This window comes from Scophthalmus maximus, chromosome 12 (genome assembly GCF_022379125.1).
Source record: "Scophthalmus maximus strain ysfricsl-2021 chromosome 12, ASM2237912v1, whole genome shotgun sequence".
Taxonomy (NCBI): Eukaryota; Metazoa; Chordata; class Actinopteri; order Pleuronectiformes; family Scophthalmidae; genus Scophthalmus; species Scophthalmus maximus.
In genome coordinates, this window is record NC_061526.1 from 19,135,025 (window position 1) to 19,159,956 (window position 24,932).

General features: G+C 45.1%; 1 protein-coding gene across 2 annotated transcripts in view; it reads left to right on the forward strand.

The window, feature by feature from the left end:
• The window catches only part of iqsec3a (IQ motif and Sec7 domain ArfGEF 3a), a 74,464-nt gene that overhangs the window by 12,390 nt on the left and 37,142 nt on the right, over positions 1–24,932 (forward strand). For both annotated transcript variants that reach the window (XM_035604246.2, XM_047336505.1), the window contains exon 2: positions 3,513–3,593. In XM_035604246.2, coding sequence (XP_035460139.2) covers positions 3,513–3,593 — 81 coding nt within the window. The remainder of the gene's footprint in view (positions 1–3,512; positions 3,594–24,932) is intronic.

The following is a 24,932-nucleotide window of genomic DNA, read 5'->3' on the forward strand; positions in this document are numbered from 1 at the left end:
GGTCATGCAAGTTCAGTTTAATCATTGCCGCCTGCACTGATCAAACAGGGCGCACTCTTTGAGGAGGTGTGTGTTTCTGTGTGAAAACTGTACTCTGATTTTGAACTCTGATTCAAATGCGAAAGAGAAGAACTCATGCTGATCTCCCGGAGAGGAAATGTGTGCGCGTAATCCTGAACATGGATATGGGCGGATTGTCGTCATAATGAGCGCGTGGGTTTGTGCGCGCGGGAAAGGAAGGCGGAGATTAATTAGGAAATCATGGCATGCCAGTGTTCCCCCCTTGTGTCGAGCCTGTACCGATTCATGACACATGACATGACAGTTGACCTTTATGCAGTTGTTGTTGTTGTTGTTGGGTGCACTCTCGCCCGTTCTTCTGAAAAGACCCCGTCATAAACCGAAATTGCTATAAAAAGCTTGCAGGCTGTTTTTTGAGTGCAAAGATAGTAAACCTCTGCAGAGAGAGAGGGAAAATAACAGAGAGAAAATTGCAAGAAGCCAGAGATGATAGATTTTAAGGATGAAACAAAAGGTAATTTTAAAAGATTTAAATCCATTGTCTTTCCATCCCATTATTATAGTGACGTTCAACAAAGACGAAACTGAAATGTCACAGGAATGTTCTACCGTCATCAGCGCCAAATTTTCAGTCAGTAAATACAATCAGATCGGTAACGACAAATGACTGTCAACCTGAACGTTTTCCTCTTTAACCGACCCTGCAGAATACACCCCCCTTCATCTGCGCGAACAGACGGCTGCGCTGTCCCAGCGCTCCCACTAATCCGTGTCCCCTCAGAGGCCGCCAGTGTTTCTCGACCTATTAAAGCCGGCCGCAGCGGTGTCATGGTCGTTAAAGGCAAACACAATTAGAGGAGCCATTAACAATGGGAATTAATTTGCCGCCATACCCCTCCCTGCACTGTAAGCCATTGTTGCCGTCAGACGCCGCCCCCCCCCCCCCCCCTGACCTCACTTTCACAGAAAGAGACCACACAATCTTTGCTTTCGTGCGGCGAGCCATTTCGATAAAGGTCTAAAAAGGTCTGTCTCCGTGTGTTATGGGAAATTGTGCCCTTGTGGTCGTGAGGAGCCATGCTCTTTCAGGAGGTCTATAAGAAGATATACAGGTCGACTTGCTCTCTCTGAGACAAGACAGGAGGGGAAACAGAGAGAGATGATGGCAGTGGGATTGACTCCAGGGCGGAAAGGTCTAAAGACAACGGAGGGGTGATAAGAGATGGAGGGTTTGGCTGCTGCTGGGAATACTGGCCTCGCTTTCTCATCTCTGCGTCTCACCCCCTGTCCACTCCACAAACTGCTCCACGTGCCTTGTCCAGGTGTAGGTCACGTGGAGAAAGCGGCTGCTCCCCTTACTAGCTACATCTTCTGACAGCAAGAGCAATCGAGCAAATTCCTCCACAGCACGGCACGCCGCGCCTGCAGGACCCCGGGATAGGGGGATGGGGAGTCGTACGGGGCGGCGGAAAAATCGGTGTAAAAAGGAGAGAGGAGATGAGTGGGGGGAAGGGAGGAGGATATTGAAGGACGAGATAGATGGAAGCCCTGAAGAACGTGAAGCGGTGTCCAAGTGATGGAGAGGGAAAAGCCAAAAGCACTCAAGGCTCTCTCACATGCACATTAAAGTTTAACGTCCTTGCTCTTCCCTTGCGCCATTTCAATGTCACCTTCACCTGTGACTGTATATCTACAGTAGTTACCAGTGAAAATGGGGAACGTGCATTATTAGTAGACTCGCTGCTGCAGCCATACTGTCACTGTCTTGTGAATTGTGCTTATTTCTCTTCTGAAAAAAATCAGGCGTTGCTAAATTGTTGTTCCTGTTAATTGTGTCTAAAATCCCTTTTTATTCCAAGATAGTGACTGGAAAGAGAAAAACTGGAAGGTTTGAAAAAAAATAAAGGCTTAAATTAGCCCCTCCACTAAAACTTACTTAAAATGTAACCCCGTCCTCCGTCTCTGTCCGTGGTGCTGAAACAATGTCATCCCGTGTGTCTGTCTCCATGGCGATGACACTCAAAATCTGTGTGTTTAGGGAGCACAGAAAAAATACACATCAAAAGCAAAGCAATGTGCTTCCCTTCATTTGCATCGCAAATGAAACGCACCTCATCAGAACGTAAGACACGACATTTGCTCCTACTCTTTCTCAAATTCTGTTCACATTCACAGGTACTCCTCCAAACACATTGGGCCTTATGAATGAACTTTCTTGCATCTTTTTTTTCTTCTTCTCCCTGAGAGGCTCACTCCTCTGAGCGAGTGTTCCAAGTTAATCCAAGTCCATTAATGGTTCATCCCAGTCTGAAGGATGCCACCCGTTCTCACGCAGGTGCTCGTTTCGTTCATTAATAACGCCTCTAAAATTAGCACACACCGAGGCTAAGCGGTTCGTTTGTGGGCAGCATGCAGTCACAGAAATGTCACTACAGAATAAGACTGCTCCGGTCCCGTATGGTCTTACAGGATCTAAACCGTTCAGAAATGTTATGTGCCTGTTAATATAGGGGGCAGGCAAGGGTTCCGAAATGGACCCGCAGCTGTGCCTTCCCCACACAAGGATCAGTCATCACACCCTCGGACACCATCACATACGACGCCCTTCTCTTGTACGTTCAATAACATCCGACCAAGCTGACAAAAGATGTGTCTCTGCAGTTGTGGTGTAGTGTTGTCCTTAGTCCGATGTAACACGAGCATTTCCAATTCCATTCACCAACCAATCGTCCATCTATGACTACTTAAAAATATAAAATATAAATGAGCACGCTTGCCAACATCGGAACTGTGTTGGCCCAACTTTTGCCCGATTGTTAAAAGACATCTGGCCGTACCAAGGTCCAGTGTTAGGGGGACTGTTGTAACTCATGCAGCAAAGCTGTCTTCCCTTTGCCAACCTGCCCAACACTGACCCAGCAATTTCATGCTACGTCTGGTAACCCAGAAAAAAACCAAACGCTGAAGCAAAATAACGTCTGGGTCCAGTAAGGTGGCCTGAGGGGCTTTGGAATACGGACTCAAAAGCAAGCACACACTGCAGACGTGCAATATAAATGATATCGTTCAATTCAATAATCATAATTCCTGCTCTTGTAACGGGAAAATCACACGTAGTGGCCGACGAGACCAGAAGGGCTAGGGCGAGAAGGAGACAAAGACTCGACAACGGATCAAAGGGGCATTCTGGCAAAAACCAGGAGAAAAGACTGGAAAGCTACAGCTATGGGGCACAGTTGACAATCTTGCAATGGGTTGACTGGGGCAGATGCCAGATGGGATACAGGGGTGTAGTGATGGACCTGCCAAAGTCGATAAACACACAGTTTAGTACATTCCTTACTCTCATGCTTCACCACAGTCTCAGCATGTGGAGTTATCCACAGTTTGACTGCCCTGTGCTGCATGACCATGCTGAACAAGTTGACTGGTAAAGACTCATAAAGATCTCTTCCATTTATTCTGTTATTCTGTTTTCCCCTTTCACACAGAAACCAGACAGTGCTACACCAGTTCTGCTGCCCGGCCCCAGAGGCCCCAGAGGGGGAGACATCGACCGCCTGTGTCCCCAGGTAAGATGACTGCCTCCTTGCAACATCTGCACAAATATTTATTTTTTCAATATTTCCTTTAAACAATTTAATTTTTGTTGTAAATTTTAATCGCAGCCTCTTACCATGCATCCTGTTAATAGCGGTGCTGCAGTAGCTAAGTAAGGCAACACAACTACCCCAGCAGTGTTAAGTTGAAGTGGTTGTAAGTGCTTCAGGTTCTTCCTGGCGGATAATCTGAATCCCCCCCCCCTTCATAACAACAATGATCCAGTAAGGTTAGAGTCATACAATCTGAAAAATAGACACCCCCAACCCCCCAGTGCCTGAGATGTTGTCACTCCACACAGTTTTAAATGTTCTTTTCAAATTTGCTTGGGTTTTGGGTCTTGTTGAGGCTGCGAAATTGTTGCCAGAGTAATGTAATGTGGCTATTTCCATTGCGTTTGGTAGACAATCAGGATAAATCCGCTGGATCACAGTAGTAATATCAAAATCAAGGTCCAATTTCCTCCTGGTCAAATACTCGGCCCAGCTCTCTGTATGAAAATTGAACAAGTGGGAAAATATTGCATTGAGTTTAGCAGGCAAAGCGGGATGATGATGATGCCGTTATCTTTTCATGTCAGATCGGCATAGGACATTGATGAAGCGGATGCCGCGAGCTGGAAATCCAAGAGTGGACAAATACTTGTGTATGAATTACAAACAGTCGCTTTTATTTATTTATTTTCCAATAAAGGTTTTCAAGTCGGACACTTTATAAGCTCCGATGTTAGTTTGCTGTGGTAATTTGCATCCACTGTCCTGAGGACTGTACTTTAGTACAACTAATAGCAGCTTTGAGGGAGCATAATAATTCATATTCACTATTGAATAGGAGGTTTACAGGATATAGAAATAGATTAGCATGAACAAAGAGCAATAATATGCAGCTTTGATTATTATCTTGCGCCTTTCAGGCCGAATTGACAGCACACTATTTACTAAAGTGCTCTCCACCACCAAAGTTTCACTAAAAAAATGCTGGCATTCATCTGGCCCAGGCGCATCAATAGCAATTAAGCCATCCGCTCCCAAAATGACTTGTTTGTTGTGGATTGCACTTTTCACAGGATTGTTTTGCCTCTTTGTCCGAGGCTTGGCAGAAAATAGCAGATTAGCGAACGTGTATTGATGGTAAATCATAGCCCCCGCAGTGCCGGACGCGAGCGAGGGAAGGCGGCAGACCAACAAGCGATCAGACATTGAACAGCCCAGACGCCCGTGTGGTATTAAATCAGCCACATGGATCCGAGATTGAAGGATGGAGATGTAGGCGGAGGAGATGTAGGGGGAATTCCAATCATTGGCTCCGTTTGCCACTTTAACGATCTTCATCTGGCTTCTTTATCGGATGAATTGTCTGACGGCCAAGCGACCAACTCAAAACCCAAGTCCCTCACAGTAGCTTTTGTCACGAGTCACTTTGCACCGTTTTTTTCAAAATTCGAGTGGTTGAAACTGAACGGGAGCGACATGCCTAAGATCAAGGCTGCGAGGGGAATTTGGAAAGATAGACCAAAAAAAAAAAGAAATAAAAAAAGACTTGAATCCATCGGAGTTCAGCTTGACCTCTGCTTGATAGAAGCTGTTTGGCACTGCTGTATTTTGCGATTGCTTTGTGCTCAATGACCATTAGCTAAAGGTACAAAGCAAAAACTCACGCACTCCCCTCCAAGTCTTCGAAACCCCCCACCCCACCAGTGTCTGAAGCGAACCACTTCAAAGCAGGACTCTCTGGGGCCAAGACAGAAAAAAAGCAGCTTGTGGTTTTGTCCCTTCTTTTGTTCTCGTTGCGTCTTATCTCCTTTTGAGAGCCGTATTCTGTTGTTGTTGATTTCTGTATTTCCGCATTGTTGTCAAGTGATTCGTTGGGCATTCACTCACGTGGCATCGGCACATCGCATCACGGCGACATAACCCCTCATAGCACCCACGACCCATTGCATCCATCCTCATCCATGGTCACTTCATTCGGGCTTGTCTCTCCACTGTGGTCACGTTAAGTTTGAAAGAGTCATGTATGGATATTACCATGTAACGAAAGTGTAATTATGCAATGTAAAACTGCCATAATGCATTGATGTGTGTACTGTAGGGTCTTACCCATGCAGGAAATTGGTGAGCCTTCGTGTTGACACATGTAATGCATCTGTGTTCATGTAAAAAAAAAAAAAGAAAAAAAGAAAACGACACAAAAAAACCCAACGTTCTTATCATGTTGCATGCTTTGGCTTGGCAGTGATCAGAACATAGCTCCCTGTCTCTGTGTGTGCGCGTGCGTGCGTGTGTGTGTCAATGTATGTGTGTGTGTGTGTGTGTGTGTGTGTGCTTGTGTGTCACTACCGTACACACAGTAGGTAAAATGCATACTCCAGGAAAAAACACACAGATCAACAGGGAAATCCTTAATGATAGACTCGCTAAAGAGATGAGCGAGTCACATCACCTTCACTAAGCCTGTGGAATCCTAAGGTTTACTGCTATGGTTTTGTTTCTTTTCACTCCTTCATTCGCAGGCTTTTAGCTGCGTAGTCACTACATTCCTGAGCCAGACATGCAAATGTATTATTTCCAAAGGGCAAAGTGCTCCAGAACCATAAGAAAACATGCAACCTTGTACTGTCAAACTAATATAATGATAGTGCAACACAGGAAACCCCCCGAAAAATGAAAAAAGTTTTTTAATATTTTCCCATGTGGGTTAATCTTACTCTAAGTTCCTCTAGTTGTGGGAATTACAGCCCCCATAATGCTTCAGGAGATGTACACAGGAAGTTTAATATTGACATGGATTTGGTGAGTTACCCTTTGGACTACAAATTCAGCCCTGATTTTTTTGGTACGATAAAAATCAGCTGTTCGAAGTTCCTTTTTGCATTTGGACCCAGTTATATGAGGAAGATCTGTCACTGCTTTACTTTGATACTGAAGAACTTTAAAAACACAACCTTTATCAATCTGGTTTCATCCCGTTTCAATTTTTATCTGTAAAATCTAAGTGGATATACATTGTAGACATTTATTAACCATGGACATAAGATATTGCTGTGACTCAGAAAAGGAGTTTGAGTTGTTGGTGCGAATGACAGCACAAAGCAACATCCTTGTTTTGTTTTTGCCCTTTACAAACCTGCAAACTCCTCCAATAAAAGTCTCCACGATGACTGACTGCCACAGTAAAAGGACGTCGTGCTTCTTTGTGCACTTCCAGATTGTAAAGAAACCTTATATCACACACACCGCACCTGACAGACAAGGTGCAGTGGTTGATATTTCCGCTTCCTATGGGAGGTAATTCAAGCCGTGGTGTTGGAGGGGTCAGCTCACAAAAGGCCACCGGCGTCATTGTACTAATTTGAAGCCATACGGGCTCTTTAAGGTTTTATCCGCCTGCACCTGAGGAGCTTCATCCGATCGGTTAGGTAACGGGTCACTGCTCGCTAACATGACAGTGTATGAGGGATCATCTAAGTGAGCACAAAGTAGGAAGTCGGGAACTGCAGAATTTCTCTGTCACATATAATGAGGACCCTACGGAGGCTGGAATCTCACCCCGACACTCTTGCCGGGCTTTAAGGAGGCACCGGAGGTTTTGGAGGGGCTACGGGGGATTTGTAACTCGCGGGTCACGGAGTCACATCCGTAATCACTCACAGAGGGGCTAGATTGTGCAGGACGGCCACAGCCTCTCAATAAATAGTTGGAGCCATCTTCTGCTCCGGTGTGCAACAAAAAAAAAATGCACCCAGGAGTTTTGTTGTTGCTTTTCACAATTCCAAAGAGGACCTTAGTTATATAACTCTGCGGCGCAGCAAAAACTGAGAAGTGCCACGGTCACCACACGGGGCCTCGGGACGCTAATAAATGAGAGGGAAACAATGGCACAACAGAAGAACTGTAAACACCGACACTCGGGGTGGTGTAAAGTAAAGAAAAGCCTCCTAGGGGCGAATACGATGTTTGAACTGCATCTGAGTATTTAAATATATAATATATCGCTTTGTCTGTCCGGGATCGCACCCAAATTACTTTGCAAGCGTTACAGGGGAAACTGCAGCATGTGCTCCGACAGCAGGTTGAGCAGAGTTTGTCTGCTCACAGGGAGCAACATCTACACCAGCCTGATCTCCTGCTGCGATTGCAAGTGTAGAACTACTGTAGCTCAACAATGACTGAGCTCTTCTTATAGAAAAAAAACAGCGGCCCGCTAAATGTAAAGGAGTGTTATTATGAGTCGCGAGGCAGCTTTACATCCAGACAGAGACATGCAGCGAAAAACACCTCATGAATAGGAGTGCATTCCTGGAATGGCATCGCAGACACCGGAGACGGAACAGCACAGCGTCTTGAATCAAAGACTATTCTGTCTCAGGTGAGAGCCAGTATGTGTTGCAGTACATCACAATTTGCATGAAAAAAAAAAAAAACAACCCTTGTGCGGAGGCCTTATACCTGCAGTTTAAATTTAACTTTAGCTCTGCAAAAACTTTTTGGCACAGTGAAGTGTGGCTCCACGAAGAAACGACACAGCTCAAGCAAAAAAAAAAACACACAGAGAGAAGCCAGTTTCCACTCCTGGCCGAGTCATCCAGGACACAAAGCGATTTGAAGCTGATGGGATAGTCCGCACTTTGGGTCACAGAGTTAAATACAGGCCTTTGGCAGGTGACGGCACACACATTGCACTTTTCTGGCACGATACTTGAGCCCGTCGGCGATTCAGCTGCCAAACCAACTGCTCACCGCGTGTGCACGGGAATAACTAAAATCTTGCTTACAGTCTGAAACCCATTTGAATTCGCCCTCCTGCTGTGCCCCCAACAAATGACTTGACACATATTCAAAAACCAACACCTTAATGAGGTATGCTATGCTAATAAGCTCACGGAAGAATGATTCACTTGTTGTAATTAGTTATCAAGTTCACGAGCTTCTCCTTTTTTCTTGTCAGTAAGTGAATATGTTTCATCCTGATCATGGATATCAAATTAATGCAGGGAGTTTATTTTTTTGAGAGGTTTATTTATTGTCGATGGGCAGTTTATCCATTCATCCAAAACTCGTCTAATCAGGGCAAATTAAGGGAGAGCCGCACTTTTGAACCAAGGAGTGCAATCAAAGTTTACGACCTTATTTTTTATGAGAGGCAATAAAGAATGCTCAAGTAGAGGAGATGGAGGATCACACACTTGCACCTGGCGAAGCATACGACTTAAGGGAGAAATATAAAAGGAAGGACAACACATTTTGGGTTATTGCCAGATCCTAATTTAGGAGGCTGGAGTCATCAATTTTTATCTGCGCCGCGAAAAGCGCCCTCGATCGTAAATACAAATAAAGTGTCAATAAATGTGCCGTGAGTGGTAAGGTGAGGCCGACGCTTGGGAGAGATCGCGGTGGGAATACTTACGGTGTTTTCTGCAGGAGATTAATTCACCGACAGCTGCGTCATCTCGCCAAGACACGTTCCTATCCAATTAATCACTGGAATTATTAATAAAAAAAACAAACCCCTGCACTAATTTGTGGAGTCATGCTATCTGCCAAATGGAAAAGGTGACGTGGGAGGAATAAAACGACACAGACAGAAGTGCTTTGTCGCATTGGGCAGCAAGGAAGACAAATAGAGGTTCTGTCTAGTGGGAAACAGATTGGGTGGCAGGACCACAGGGACCATGATGCATTGAGTGAAACGGAGGAGATGATGTGATTGATCTGATTTGTTGGAGGACGTTCAGGGGCAAAGAGAAGAGTTTGTTTTTCTGTTGTTATTCAAGTCTTGTCCTTGAGGTGGATGACACACACACACACACACACACACACACACACACACACACACACACACACACACACACACACACACACACACACACACACACACACACACACACACACACACACACACACACACACACACACACACACACACACACACACACACACACACACACACACACACACACACACACACACACACACACACAGCGTTTGTCAGGACTGAACTTGTTAAAGTGCAAGACCACCTCTGCTTTTGTCCTCACACCGGCAGACACCCAACATTAGTCTCACCTCTGCAGCCACGGATTTCATTTCACACATGTGAGATCCCTCTGTCGGCAAATTTCTGGCCCCTCTTCACCGCGTGATTTAATACCTGCCCCTCGTCTCCCCGTCTCCGCCTCTGCCTCTTGTCGCTCTCTCCCCCGGTGCACGCTGTGGTTGCGCAATGACGCCGCCTCAGCTGGAGAAAGTGACCTTGTTGGCTTGCTGTTCTGTTGTCATGGGAACAGAGGGCACAGCAGGAAAATGCGCCATCACAGCCGGAGACAGCATCTCAGGAGTTGGGAGCGCCATGTCAGGAGTGTTTGTGCACGAGTCAATTTTTTTGTCACAGACCCATCAGTCAGTCTCATGTTGTCTTTCTGTTGTCATACTCCAATTGGCTCAAAGGCTTTTACCTCTTGGCCAATCAGAGGAGAGCCCAACGTCCTCCTCCTCCTCCTCAGGTGTAAATCAATTTAGTTGTTGTTTTTTTTTGTTCTCGCTTGTTGCTCTTTATATACGTCCTCAGGGAAGTTGGGAAGCGTATTTTCACTCGAAAATTGTAATCAGCACTCGGCGGCATTGTGGCCAACTGAAAGGAGCGTTTAAAGAGTTTGAGTGCTCGGAGTAATTTTCTAATTAAAGTGTCGCTCCGGCTAATTTATTTCCCACCCCAAGGCCTGCTTTGTGCACGGCAGCTACGGCGGAGCAGCGATGCCAGATCTGCTCACGCTCAGTCGCATGATCATAGACGCCACTCACTGGTTCGTCTCGTTTTAACGCATGTAGACCCTGATGAGACAAGACACACTATATGTAAAGATGACCGCAACGCTCTCCTCTTCACATGATGCTCTGCTGCATTCCTGCAGTTTCCCCTCAGCCCGTCTCTCCCTCCCTCCCTCCCTCCCTCCCTCTCTCTCTTTTTAGCAGAACTGTGGTGCGTCAAATGTTCAGATCTGAGAGTTTCTCCTCCTCTTCTCCCTCCGTTCTGCAGCTTATCTCGGCATTGTGAAGCAGGCGGAGGGTTTTATTACAGAGGAGATTTAATAAAAGCACAACTTTTTGATGACTTTGCTGCGGCGTCTCTCATGTGTACAGCATCTGTTGTGTGGATACACCTCCAAGCGATCGTGCGTGTGTGTGTGTGTGTGTGTGTGTGTGTGTGTGCTGTGAATCAGCAGTCTTTTAAGGCTTCAGCCGCTTTATAAATGTCAGCGCTCGGCCACTTAGATCTTTGACACATGCAAACTGCTGTGAAAGGCAGAATGAGAGCTATCGATAGTAAAGTCGCAGATTCGTGTGTTTTTTCCCCCTTTGGCTAAGGGGGCACTCGCAAGATTTTACATGTCAAAGTCAGATTACTCGCTCTGTGAAAACTGTTTTATAGTGGCTCTGGAGTATCTTTAACAAGTCAAGAGAATGATATCGGTGCCTGTAACCTATGATATATATTTTTTAATTAACTCAGCAGGGAGGGTCTGAAGAAAAAATATGAAAGGGGTTGTATTGTGGGAAACAGAATGCAGTGTTTTTTAAGCTTGAACTATATGATATCTTGTCGAACCTCTAATGGGCTCCCAGTAGCCTGGTACCAGGTAGTTTAAACTGTCTTTACTTCACACCTACAACAGTAAAATGCTCGTTACACATTCATGCATCAGTATTAACAACACTAGTCTTATATAATAGTGTAAAAATCGTTCAGCCTTACTGTATGTTCTGCCCGCGTCTGCGTGGGTTTGCTCCGGGTACTCTGGCCCCCCCGCAGAGCAAAGACATGCAGATTGGGCTTTTCTGCAAAGGCAGCCAATTAAAAAAAAATATTTAAAAGGTCTAATCTTGCGTTGAATCCCTCACTGCGACGATTTTACACAATGGGTTTGGTCATTTCCAGGAACCAGCTCACTTTTCCCTGGAGACACAGCTACTGCTGCAGTATCCACTGGAACACGCTACAGGCTTATTATGCAGCTATAGCCCTTTTCAGAGGGAAAAAAAACCATGGTGATCATTACAGGCCAAGGTTCTGTACTGATTATGCACTTTGTTCTCAGCCTGGATACAGATCTTTGCGTTTGCTAATGGCTCAGATGGCCACAAGCAGCTCGTATGATTCCGGATCATAAAGATAACGTGAACAGTGGCAGAGCTTTACGATTCACAGTGTAGCCTCATTGACGCAAGCATCCTCCTCTCTCTCGCTCGCTATCTCACTTATTCCCCTTACAAAACCTCTGCACGTACGCAGACGCGCATTCTGCCAAGGTATTATTAATGCACACTCCTTTGTTCCTTTCTGCGGCCATCTTTAATGGTCTGCCATCTTATTAGTCTCCATCATCGCAGGGGATCCCAGAATACCCGTAGAACCATTCCGCAGGACGGTCAATTGCTCAATTCCTGCCCGACTGTACTGCGATAAAATGTCCCCCCCCCCCGCGTGTTGGTAAGCGATTGTGTATGCAAGAGAGCGCGTGAGCCAAGAAAGAAGAAAGAGCATAATGTCCAGGGATGTGCTTCTGTTCTTTGTGCGGAGTGGTCCCTCCATTTAAAATTGCCCGCAGTTTTTTTTTTCCAAAAATGGGCAAAAGTAACTCCCCTCCGGACAGAAGGGGTTGCCAATGAAGAGCAGTGACAGTCGGGGAGTTCATGTGCTGGCTGCACATTTTGTCCTGACCTTTTTTTGCTTTGGCAGTCAACCACCGGGCTCCGTCCATCCAGCCAGTCATCTTTGCTTTTTCCTGTTAAGAATTCAGTGTCTTTTAAACTTTGAGGCCAGTGACCTTTCCTATTACACACACGGAACTATCTCAGGTCTAAAGTGCCTGGAAACTGCTTCACTGTGAATATGAGCAGAGCATATGTGCGAATAAAAAGCATGCGAGGGTACACGGGTGTGTTGTGCACCCGCCTAGGTTGGCACATATTGCTACTACCATGGTTAGGGATAGGTATGTCTGCCTGTTAGTGCCAACGTCATCCTCCTGAATCAAAGTGTGCGATATAAAACAGCAGATGGCTTCTGTAAACAGGGCTAAGAAGAAGCCAAGTGGAAGTAGCAGTCCGCCGTCTTATCTGACCTATGAGACAGAGGAGCCCCATTTTGAATCCAGATGCAGCCATACCAACCCCTCGTCATGCTGACGTTGTGTCTTTACACCGAGCCAGACCCATGTGTCTAATTTTAGCTCGCACGCTGGCGTGAGGGAATCAGAGGGGGTGACGAGGCACACCGTGGGCGTCCGTCCCGCCATGCTGGCTCTCCCTGTCCATTTGGCTTTGTTACAGGCTTTATAAAAGGGGCTAGAAAGAGACAGAGAAAACAGAGAGCGTGTAAATCATGAAAAAAAAAAGAAGCAATGGTCGGCGTAGGACCACTGCTAGTATTCCTTTGGGTTTGACAAGCCGATCATTGTACTTCATGAAAGTCGTTATTCTGATGTTCAGGCAAGACAAGGCCTCCACTATGAAAAGAAAAAAAAGCTGGGAAACGTAGAACGACACTCTCAAATATAGACAGTTCATAGGGTCAAGTCTTTCAACCTCCGAGATCCACTCAACCACGACGGTGTTCTGCCCGTGCTCAGCTTGGTGCCGCCTAGTAAATCTGGGTTTGCAGCTGGTGCCAGATCATCCAGCTGCATTTTTACTTAAGTCACGCAACATGCAAGTACAGAAATATAAAGAAATAACTGCAGGAGCGCGAGAGAGCCAGAGATTTACAGAGGCGGGGTGTCAAAAGAGAAAAACGGGAAAACGTCTTTGCGTTTATCTCGCACACCTTGGCGTGCCCCTCCCCGCCGCGCGCACACACACCGACACAGGTAGCGATCTAACGGGTACATGTTGTTCCCCACCGTTCCCCCGTGCGGGGACATCAGGTGTCCCCGGCGCGGGTGACACCGTCAGGCTCAGCGTTCATCACCCGCCGGGGTCCTTGCTCTGACAGCTCGCCGACAGCCTCGCGGCGGTAGATCAACGGGAAAATGAGCGGAGGAGGAGGAGGAGGAGACGATGTGAAGAACTGCTGACAAGGCGACCTGCTCCGCTGTCGCCTCGCTCGCTGTAATGAGAGACGAGGAGGATGACGGGCGAGGGGAGTGGGGGGGGGGGGGCGAGGCAGGAAGAAAGGCAAGAGCGGGGTCGAGGTTTAGATTAAAGAATGAAGAAGAAAGGCGGAGGGAACAGTGCGATTCAGTCATCTAGGCCCTGGTTTTCATCTGTGAAAAAGGGACATATTATCTTCTGCGAGTGTAATATATATTTTTCTTTTTTTTACTCCTGCGTGGTCGGCATTAGAAAATTATGGGGCAAATATTTATCACAGCAAAGACTTGCACGAGGAAGATGTATCCAGAAACCAAAAATTGGCTTTTGTTTGCCCATCGCACTAAAAATAAATAGCCGTTGAATGCTGACGAAAGGAAACGGTTCCCTTTGACTCTGGCATGCTTCTGTGCACAGTGTGCAGCCGTTGACGTGACTCCAACTGTGTGTGTGTGTGTGTGTGTGTGTTTCATGGTGAGTCATCCTTGCACCGTCAGCCCGTGTCATTGCTTGTCATCTCTGGCTGTGTTTTGAAGAGGTGATGGGCGGTCAAGGCGAGTTACTCGTTAAAGCAGACCAGTGGAGCCAGGCCAACACAGATGTTCCCCTCTTGCCACGAAGATGAAGATGTTTTTATGAAACCTTGGGACGAAAACAAAGGAAAAGGAAAGCTGAAAACAGTGCGAGTGACTCATTCAAAGTCCATGTGGCTTCTACTCGAAGAACCTTTTGACGTAAAGGACATTTCTGGTTCGCAAGGTCAAATTTGTTATTGCGCCTTTGTTGCAGACAGGACGTCCTTCTCTTTTTCCGATCGCGGCCTTTCAGCTCATTTGGTAACAATGAAACGCACCATTAGTTTGCCTCTGCAGTAGCCCGCTAAGCCCATTCTGAGACAAACCTGCTTTGACATTGCCGAGTTTTGTAGCCCTCTTGACGGCCCACATCACCTCCCAAGAGCCCCAATGTCAAAGAAATAAAAAAAAAAGAACCACGACGGTCCAAACGGGCGTGGACGACGCGCTCCCCACTCCGGAAGAGTAAAAAAACTTTCACATTTCGCTGAGATCTAATTGAATTCCCCCCCTGCTCTTATCGGCCCCTCGTGTTGGGATGGCATCTTCCCACTTTCCGGTGGAGAGTCAGTGGAAAACGCAACACTGGCCACTGCCTCGCTGAACTTTACTCTTTCTTTAGCGATAGAATGAACACAGCAGAGAACTTTCTTTTACCCTTCACTAAAGAGCAATTTCACAGATTGACGCGGAGACTGAAGTTATTATATACGTGTGTGTGTGTGTGTGTGTGTGTGTGTGTGTGTGTGTGTGTGTGAGAGAGAGCAGTGACAGATAAAGTTGAAAGTGCCAAAGCGTGAATAGTGTGCCTGATGGCGGCCCATGCGTCTCCTGCCTCGGCTCAGTCGTCACAATAAACATCGTCCTCTCTGTAGCACCGAGCGCTGGTGACAAATACACCATGTAGGGGAGGGCGAATGAATAACTTCGCGCTGTAAGTCTGCGCACATCAACCAACCGGAGAGCGTCTTCGCCTGAAAAAAATCGACCGCGTCAGTTGTTTGTTTGTTCAAACAGAGTCTACATTTCATGCTTTGCCAGGATGAGCAGCAGCGCGGTGTGCCCATGAGGCAGCGGGATGAGAGATTTGGGAAGCGGGAGCCGCGGCGAGCGTGTGGCGGCTCTTTTTGATTGACCACTGGGACTTGCCTCTCGTCTTTTATCAGCTGTTGTGTGACGGATGCATTCCTTGGATGAATGAGAGCAGGAGGCGCGAGGCTCGCTGGAAAAGAAACCAACACACATGGCATTTCCAGTGACCACTTCGTAACAGAAAGTTTCGCCAGGTAAAAGCTTTTACTGTGAATGTGCAGCAGGAAATTAAAAGTTTGCATTAGCAGGAACTTAACTTTATCCAAGAACGTCGACCAAGACATCCACTTCATAATACCGCAAGTGTATAATGCGCTCAATCCCCATTGTGTTCCTTCGTTTGGCGATAGACATTTAAGTATTTAAATGAAAATCCTAAACTTTAAGAGAGATACAACTAAATATTAGAGGTAAAACCCCTTTGAATTGAGTGCAGAGCATGTCTTTTTTGCCCCCGACAGAAATATAAAACACTGGACAGAAGCTCTGTTCAGCGTAGATAATGGAAAGTATCGATATTTTTGAAAGAAAGCGGTAGAAAATAATGAAGTTGAGTTTTTCCTTCTGAGCTCTGGCCCACACTCGAGCGTGGTGGGTGGCGGCAATGCAAGTGAAATGTGAGGGGACTCACAGGTGTGGAAAACGGATTCACCTTCACCTGCCCATCGCTTCAAATGTACTTCCAAACCCTCCAGAGTGCAGAGAGCGGTCCTCTCATCCACTTCTGCAAGAGAGCTAATTGTTCTTCGAATGCCGACCGCGTGTTGTTGTTCATCGAGGACACACACGTCGAGGATTTCGATCGCTCGTCGAAAACAACATCGCTGCAGTTTTTTCGCGTGGCGGTTGTAGCCTCTGCTCGTGCGTTCTGGGGGTACGAGTCTCCTTGAGCTCAGATGAATCCCCCACAAAGCCCGAGGTACTCAACTCTTAAGTTCATTTGGTGAACACGGGCACATTTGTAACGGCGGCCTCGGTTGGGAGGAGGCAGGTGAATGGTGAAGAGCAGACGGGGGCGTAGCAGGGAGGTTTAGGGAGAGGGGAAAAAATGGACTTATTGCCATTCTTGCCTCAACCTTCACAAGGCTGCATTTGCCTCAGCTCGGTTCAAAGACTCATTTTCGCACACATTTGCCACGATAACCTCCCATTTTAACTTCAAAGAAGGGATAGGTTGAGCAGACACTTGAGCTTCGTTCAGACGTTCTCTCGAGTCCGGATATTTTCCTGAACTTTTTCTCATCATGCCATGTATTACTGTTTGACAAGTCCTTGTTGTTTGGCTGCGTTGATCATCAGCTACGCTGTGTCTGTGTGCGTGTGCGTGTGCGTGTGTGTGTGTGTGTGCGTGTGTGTGTGCGTGTGTTTTCAAGCACAGAAGCCCACGCGGGTGTGACGCACTGAAGAGCGTACAATGTGTTTTATCAGATGCCAAATGTGCGTCTTGTCCCTCTGTCTCCCCTTCAAACATGGATCAAACAGATCATCCTGTATGTTCAGGAGAGCTTTCAACCTGACGGTTTCATATATACCGCGTGCGTGCGTGCGTGCGTGCGTGCGTGCGTGATCATCAACAGGCTTTTAAGGTTGTTGAAGGTGAATTGCAGTGTAGGAAGGTGGATTGATGTTTGCAATTTCTGTTATATCGGCACTCTTTTACAATGTGCAGTATAAATGTCTCAAACTATAACACATTTTACCATGAATACATCAGTATATAAACGGATTTTATTGCACTATAGATACAAATGGTTTTGCAAACTTACTTTTTTTACTCACTGTATTTGCTGTCTCTGTTCATATAGGAAGAAAATAAGAGTTTTCAAATATATATATAGCTTCAAGTCTGTGTGTTTCATAACAAAATTTGGTGTTTGAAATGTTAGGACAAATGATCATTTGATCTCACAGACGTATACAACTGAAGGAAACTTTCCACATATGTAACAAGGACAGATTTTAAATGAAGCTTTGATTATAAACACTTAATCACAATAAACTTGCAAATTCCAAGAGAAATGCCATTACATTTGAAAGTGTAATATCTGTACATGCTCGCCCACACACGACTTGCAGTAGCTCCCAGGAGATTCCAGATCATGGCGGCTGCCGTGGGTGACTCGTCCTCTCCCTTTTAATGAGTGTGTGAGTAATAAGTCATAAATAAATAATAATTTTTTTAGAGAAAACAAAACCACATCTACTATCCACTATGACGCACAATGACGTATATACTGTATATTAAACAGTACACGATGTGCTCATATGCAACAGTGAATAGCAAAAGTATAGTCTTCAAAGGCTCAATACCGCTGGAGCACAGCTACATATTATTCTTTTAACTTTTCATGAGTGAGATCAAATTTACAGCTAACCCACCTGGACATTTCACAGCAGTGGCTTTTTTTCCCCCGACTCTCTTGTTTCACTTAACATTTTTCCTCTAACCTTCTGGAGCACGCAGCCAACGGGGCCGTCAACGTGGGGCTGACATCGTGCACGTTGATGGTGACCACTGTGCTCTGAATCACAGCAAATCAAATATTATACGAGCTAAATCATCTGACAGTGACACTAATTTACGTCTTTGCCCTCCGTAGATGGACACGCGGTAGCGGGCACCAGGGTCCAATACTTCTTTCTGTCTCTATAGAATCACTTAGTGTTGTCTAACTGAGGAACCTTCTGCACTGCCAACTTTTATTCTAACATTAAGCATAAAACTTTTAGCAAATGCCAAAATGAATAATTTCTTTTGGCAATTGCCGTTTGTCTTGATCTTTCAGGCAATCACTTCAAAATAGAGTTAAAAAAAAGAAGTTACCAAATAGAGGAGTTGACTCAATACAGTCAGTGTGCACGACAGCTCGGTTAGCTACATTTAGTTTAATACCTTGAGAAAAGAAAGTGAGCCTTTCCACTGATATGTGTTGTGCGTCGCTTAAAAGAGGCGAACGCGAATAAGAGACTTGTTCGGGAAAACTGCCTGAGGATACTTTTATATTAGATGTGGAAAGGGGGAGAGAGACAAATATGGAAGAAACATATTAGCTTGTGAAATCATCAGGGCGGGGGGGCGAGGCAGCAGCTGAGTCCTTTTGTTGTTCTTGAACACAACCTTTTGCTTTCTCCCTCTTTGTCAGGCCGCCATAAGAGAGATGAGATGTAAAAATAGCATCGTGATTCTTATGTCTAACAAGATGTGAATGTGAAGCAGCGAGGAAAGCATCAACTAGATGAAGGTGAATGATAATCTAAGGCATGCAGCCTCTAGGCACTGGACACGGCGTACGTGGCACTGTCAGGCCTTCCTCAGCAGGAAGTCCTCAGGCAGAACGATCACCACCAAGTCGGCTTTCCAGATTTGAAATGAATGTCTTATTACTGCAGAGTACTGCAGAAATGACAGAGGAGCTGTCACAATATCCTTTTCATGCCAAGCAAACCACGACCAACTCCTCTCACATTGATTGAATGCAGTCAACTGGTCACATGAATCGGGCCGGAGTTCATGAACGCGATGAAATCCAAAAAGACTCGAGTTTGACGGCAATGATTCGTGTCTTCACTTGGTCTGAAGACTTCGGACTTGATTCTGATGACTCGAAATCAAGGTATGAATAAAGTTAGCATCCAAGCAACTCCATCTTTTCAAGCTGCCAACCACATTGGTAGGGAGAGGTGCGTTTGCTCGTGCACACCAGCAGACAGGCAACCGATAATACCTCGGATTAAACATATTAGGACGTCAAGAGTACGCTGCAACAAGCACAATATCAATCTTAGAAATGAAGTTTGAAATGTTTTCACAGGAATATACAGAGGTACACTTGATCATGCTGTTTTCTGCTCTACTGGCAGCATGACTCGGCTCTAGGGATGTGGATCAGTCAGTACGACACTTTGGTCCAAACGGAAATATCTCAACCCAGAGATGGATGATTTAGACAGACTCCCTGGAAAATGTGTCCTCATGACTTATCGCACAAACCATTGGATGGATTGCCATGAGATTTGTTACAGGGATTCATGTTCACTTAAAGCGATCCCTTGACGTGTCATTTGGCTGACCAAAATGATAAAAAAAAAAAAAAGGCATTGAAATTGGTGAAGGGCACATACGGATTTTTGAACAAAGCCAAAAACAATGACTTCTTATGTGAACAAAATATTTTTCACTGAAATGTATCCAGTTAACAGTGTCCTTATGTACAAAATACATTTGGCAAGCCAAAATAGAAACAGATTTTTTTTTCTTTTTTTACACGGCAGGTTTGATCCCAACCAACACCAGATTGGTAGATGACATCCTATGACACTGAATAATGTTGTTTTTAGAATTTACCTTCCCTGAAGCCATCTCTCTGTGTATATCTGTTTACTTGCAGTGTGTCAACCATACATCTACTGTGCACTTTCTCCCACTGCCGCCTCTCCCCCTCTCCCTCTTTCTCTCTATCTTTTGCCGTCTCACTCTTCGTTTTACCCACATCCCGGGGCAACGGCTTTTGAAGAGATTCAATTTGAAATCCTGTCTTGCATATTTCACGAGCCCAACCTGTTTTTATACCTTGTGCTCCGTTGTTGCTGGATAGGATCTTTCATTGACATTACATGGGAACGCCTGTGGTTATACTGGTCTGTTTGTGTATATACTTGGTTTGTCCCTGAATCCTTTTTGGGTAAATATTCAAGTTTAATTTTGAAATTCAACACAATAAATAAATAAACCTAACCCTGCTACAGCAGGAGGCAAGAAACAGTTTTGTCCGTGTCTTGTTTTTGTAGTCTCTCCTCAACCTGCTCGCCCTGGGATACCGATCACTGGCCGTCCATACAAGAACAGACTGCCTGCATGAGATTTTAACAAGAGATAAAGTCTGACTCTCTGCTCAAACCAGTGGACAATGATCTCAAGCCTCTTCAGTCAACTCTCTTCCGTGCTCAGAATGTATGGAATTGCAAACTGCTACTCGCAGTTTCTTCTCCTCCTCTCTCTGTCGTGTTCTCCTTGTTAAAGAGTGATATTCATGAGCCATGCCGTCCCGCCCAAGTGAGCACAGCATTGATTGGCATCTCCATAACGGATCTGTCGTTTTGAGATTGATCACATGAGGCGAGTAGAAAGGACACATCACTGCATACTTAGGCTGCATTTTATAGAGTAGCGGTAGCAAGGTTTGGTAAAGTAGCATCCTACTCATTATCCTTTAAAATAATCAACAGGAGAATGGATGCCTCCATTTTTGACTATTTTCTAATCTCTAATAAAAAAATCTGTGTAGTGTAGAAGCGTCAATATTTTTTTAGCTCCAGGAAAGAAAAAGAGCACATGTACCGTTAACCGTGTGACTCATCCAGTGCCTGTTTCATGACTTAAACATGTCATGGCTATATTTGTCGATCATTCCACCCTAAAGCTTTTGTTGATGCGGCCCGGACTGTGCTACTCTGCGGCTCTCTGGAGATTACACAATGTGCACAAAGCAAAGTGGAAAGGTTCCACCGTGCCTCTCTGGAATTTTCATTGTCCGCACGGCTCTTACGCTAGTGATGGCACTACATGAGTGTGTGTAGCTGATGTGCGGTAAGTTTCCATCTGACCTTGATCGTGGAAAACAGAAAACAGAAGACACATTATATGTTGGTGGATCCAACGTAAGGTGTTCGATTCCAAGGAGATACTTTACCATTCATTTGATATTTTAGGATTTTATCCCGCAGCTATAGATAATTATTTTTTCAATTAGCTCCCTATGGACTGCATACTAACACCATACACAACTCGTTATCTGCCCGTAAATGTGTGCTTTTAAACAACTGTGAATATGTGGTTTTAAAAGTAGCATGGGTGTTGCCACTGGAATTCAAAAGATGTAGACAAAATTTTGTTTGATTTTACCCATTTAATGCATTTAAATGCAGCGTTTAATTCGGTTGGGGTTCGTTGTAATACGCCTGTTACACTGGTTGCAAACCGCCATTAAAATCGACGAAGAAGAAGAGTGTACAACCAATCACGTTGCGATCTCTTAGCTGGTTGTGGCCCCAGAACGCGGCCTCAACCAGAGCTCTAGGTTAGCCGACGGTGTAGATTAGAGACAAAGTGAGAGCAGGAGGCAATTATTGTACACACTCTTTTTTCAGCGGCAACAATGAAGAAAAATGACTCAACTTGACCTGGTGATTAACTGGTCTTTTGAATGCTAATTCGCTCACGGCTGACATCGTGCATTTTAACAGCTTGTTACTTTATCATTATTTTTTTTATTTTTAAATGAACTCAAGTGGAAATGGTTTGCAACTTGAAAAGAACCCGCAACGGTGCAAAACTCATCTTGTGTTAGTGTCAGGGCAGCTGAGTTCTATCATATCTGAATGGTAGTTGTGGCTTGAAATTCAGCAGAGAGAGATTGAAGCGAATTGGTAAAAAAATGCAGACTTTTTTTTTGTTTTTCACATATTGTATTTTTTTTTCAAGCGGCCTTTAGAGACACAATGCAGCATTAAAACATGAACTCTAAAAAAAATCACAGAGATATTTCAAACCTCTTTTTACAACCTGACACCTTTTCCCCTCTGGTGCACCTCACTGTCTGAATCCTCCGCTGTGCATGTGGCACCAAGTCGTGTTCTTCCCTCTCGCGGAGACTGTGATGAATTTCAAATACACTTGGGTGATGCATTCAGAAAATGTACCCCATATATTACCATCCCCGTGCATCGGAAGAACGGAACGTGCTCATTTATGCATAAAGCTTCTGCTCTCCAGTCTGCCCTTGTGTTCTGCCTGATGAACTGATTAATTCTCAATGAGGGCTATGAAGAAGGTGGAGGAAGCGGGGAGGGAAGAGGGATTCAGCGGATGTGACAAGGCAACCGATTTCTGCTTTGTTTGAAAGAGGAAGGATTTCTAAGAGGCAGAAAATAGCAAAATGGGGAATTTATATCGGAAAAACATCGGTCTGAAGGTAAGAAATAGTAGCAGGGATTAGTTTCTTCGGGGATCTCTTTATCTATGACTTCCGCTGATGCAGTTTTCCCCACATAACGCCGTCCTCAGCAATTCCTTCCTCCTGCAGTCCACCAGAGGATAGACCCTTTTGACCCCACTGGTCCACTGATATCTCATCACCGCTGCTCCACACCTCGACGGTGATGATGCAGCAAACGCTCAAGGTTAATGAAAGTTGAAGCAGCCCACAATGGAGTTCACGTTGAAAATCTCATCAGTGGATCTTCTGTTTAAAGATAATGGTCTTCATGTTTGATCCCCTAACAAGTCGGCTCTGTGGCTGTAGCCAGCTCTGGGAATAGATCTAATCTGAATGTTATCCTCACTTCTTCTGCAGCTCCTCAGTGATTGTCTTTAAAACTGTATTTCATAGGTACCCCACAAAAAAATAGTTGTTTTTTTATTTTAAATTTGTATGTGTCCATCTTAATGAAAGGAATGTTCTTTATCTAGCACTCTGCAAGACTGATCATGTCCTCTAAACATTGTTTGTAATCTGCCTAGTGACCACCTTGTCATCCACAAACTTCACAATAAAGTTCTATGCATGTCCTGGAAGCCAGTAATAGGTGAACAGCGTGAACAGGAGGGGGCCAGGGGAGCTCCGGAGTTGAGCACTAGAGGTGTGAGAGATCAGAGTGCTGAGTTTGCCAATCAATGTCATGGGGAAGATTGAATTGACAGCAGACACCATTCTGATGTAGGTGTTGTTATTTTCAAGGTGTGTGAAGACTGACTGGAGACGGCATCTTCTGTGGATTTTGTAAGTTCTGAGCATGAAGCATAGTTTAGAGAAAAGTCACAAAAAAGGTGTTTGTTGTCTTTTTGTTGTTGTTCTTTCTTTACATATTGATCATTTCACAACTCCTCAGATTTATATGACTGGCGTGATTCTGACAGATTCATACGCTGCATGTAGAGAGATTTTGCGCCACCACGGGTGTAGAATTAAGCCTATTCTCTGATGCAGCCTGATTCAATTTGATATTTATATATTTTTCCCTGTCATTATATTTGTAGTGTGTGCTTTATTGCAGATTTGAAAATGTTTACTCAGATTATCTACTGCCCGTAGACTGGATTATTGTAACACAATTTACTTTGCATGCCTGGAGCTGTCCAGCTGATAGACAATATGAACAACTAACACACACACACCAGTCTGACAGACCTGGACTCATGTCATACTGTAGTACCAGCCTGTAAGCAATCTTGACAGTGAGAGCGGGAGACGTCAGTGGACACCGTAATTATATTCAGGGTGGATGGAAGCCAATGAAGCCACTGTGCTCATCCGTCTTCAAAAACTGACATATGTAAAAAAAAATCGGGTGGAGGGAGAGAGAGAGAGAGAGAGAGAGAGAGAGAGAGTAGAGAGAGAGAGAGAGAGAGGCGGTATCTAGGGCTCGTCTCCGCCTCGTCAGTAACATTGTCATCTGGAACCGCTCAATCTCCTTACCTGGTGGAGGACAGAGTGGCAGGAGGATTCTGCGTGTGCGTGTGTGTGTGTGTGATAGAGAGAGACAGTTGGACAAGAATGCATGAAAGAAATGAGGATGAGAGTAGTTGATATGAAGAGAGAGAGGGAGAGTGACAGACCTAGAGGTTGAAGGAGAGTGAAGCCAGCGTGGAGCCGATGCAACCGTATGCCATACACACATATTATGTTATCAGTGACTGCATTCACTTTACATGGTGATTTATTTATGTGTCCTTGCAAATAATCCCCTTTGAACAGCTTATCCACAGTGTGTGGAACTTTTTCAGTTTTTTTTTATTTTTTTGGTCCCCTTATCAGAATTTGACTTAAATCCAGCTGCACCTGGCCCATCGGATGTCAGATTATCTCTCACTATGAATGCTCTGGCGAAATGCAAATAGGAAAGACTACGTTTTTGATTCGCAACAATGAGCGGAGACGTTGTGAACGGAGGTGGCTGGCTACAGAACAACCACTCCCCCTAAACGAAGTCTTCTGTTTTTCCGGGCAGGTCTATTTTTCGCACCAGAGAAAAAGGCTCACCTGCAAGCCGAGTGTCGAGGCAGCAGACTTTATTTCTCTATTCATTATTCATCACTCGTACGGGCTCTATTTTAGACGTAGCAACCCGAGCTATAGCCCCGCTACAGATACTTTTCTCCTCATATGTGCTGCCATGTGCGATGTCATTTGGGAAGTGAGCCTCCTGTGCATGAAGGGGAAGTAGATGGGATTTTGCTCCAAACTAATCTTGTTTGGATCCTTGTTCAGGTTTAAAGGAAAATGGAAACTCTGGGCTTTAAGCAGATATATAGACTGATACACACACTTTTATAGATGACAACACTTTTTTAGCCACAGATACACACATAATTGGGCGTCAACATGGGGTACAGCCACCCCGTGTTGACTCTTTTTCCTCTGCAACTGCAAATAGCAGATTTTATGCTGTTTAGACAAAAAGAAAAAATTTGTCCTCGATGTGAAGTCTCCTCCTCCTCTGGGGAGAATCGTGCTGATGTTCCTTCTGCAGCACTCTGCATATGGCGGACTGGATGTCC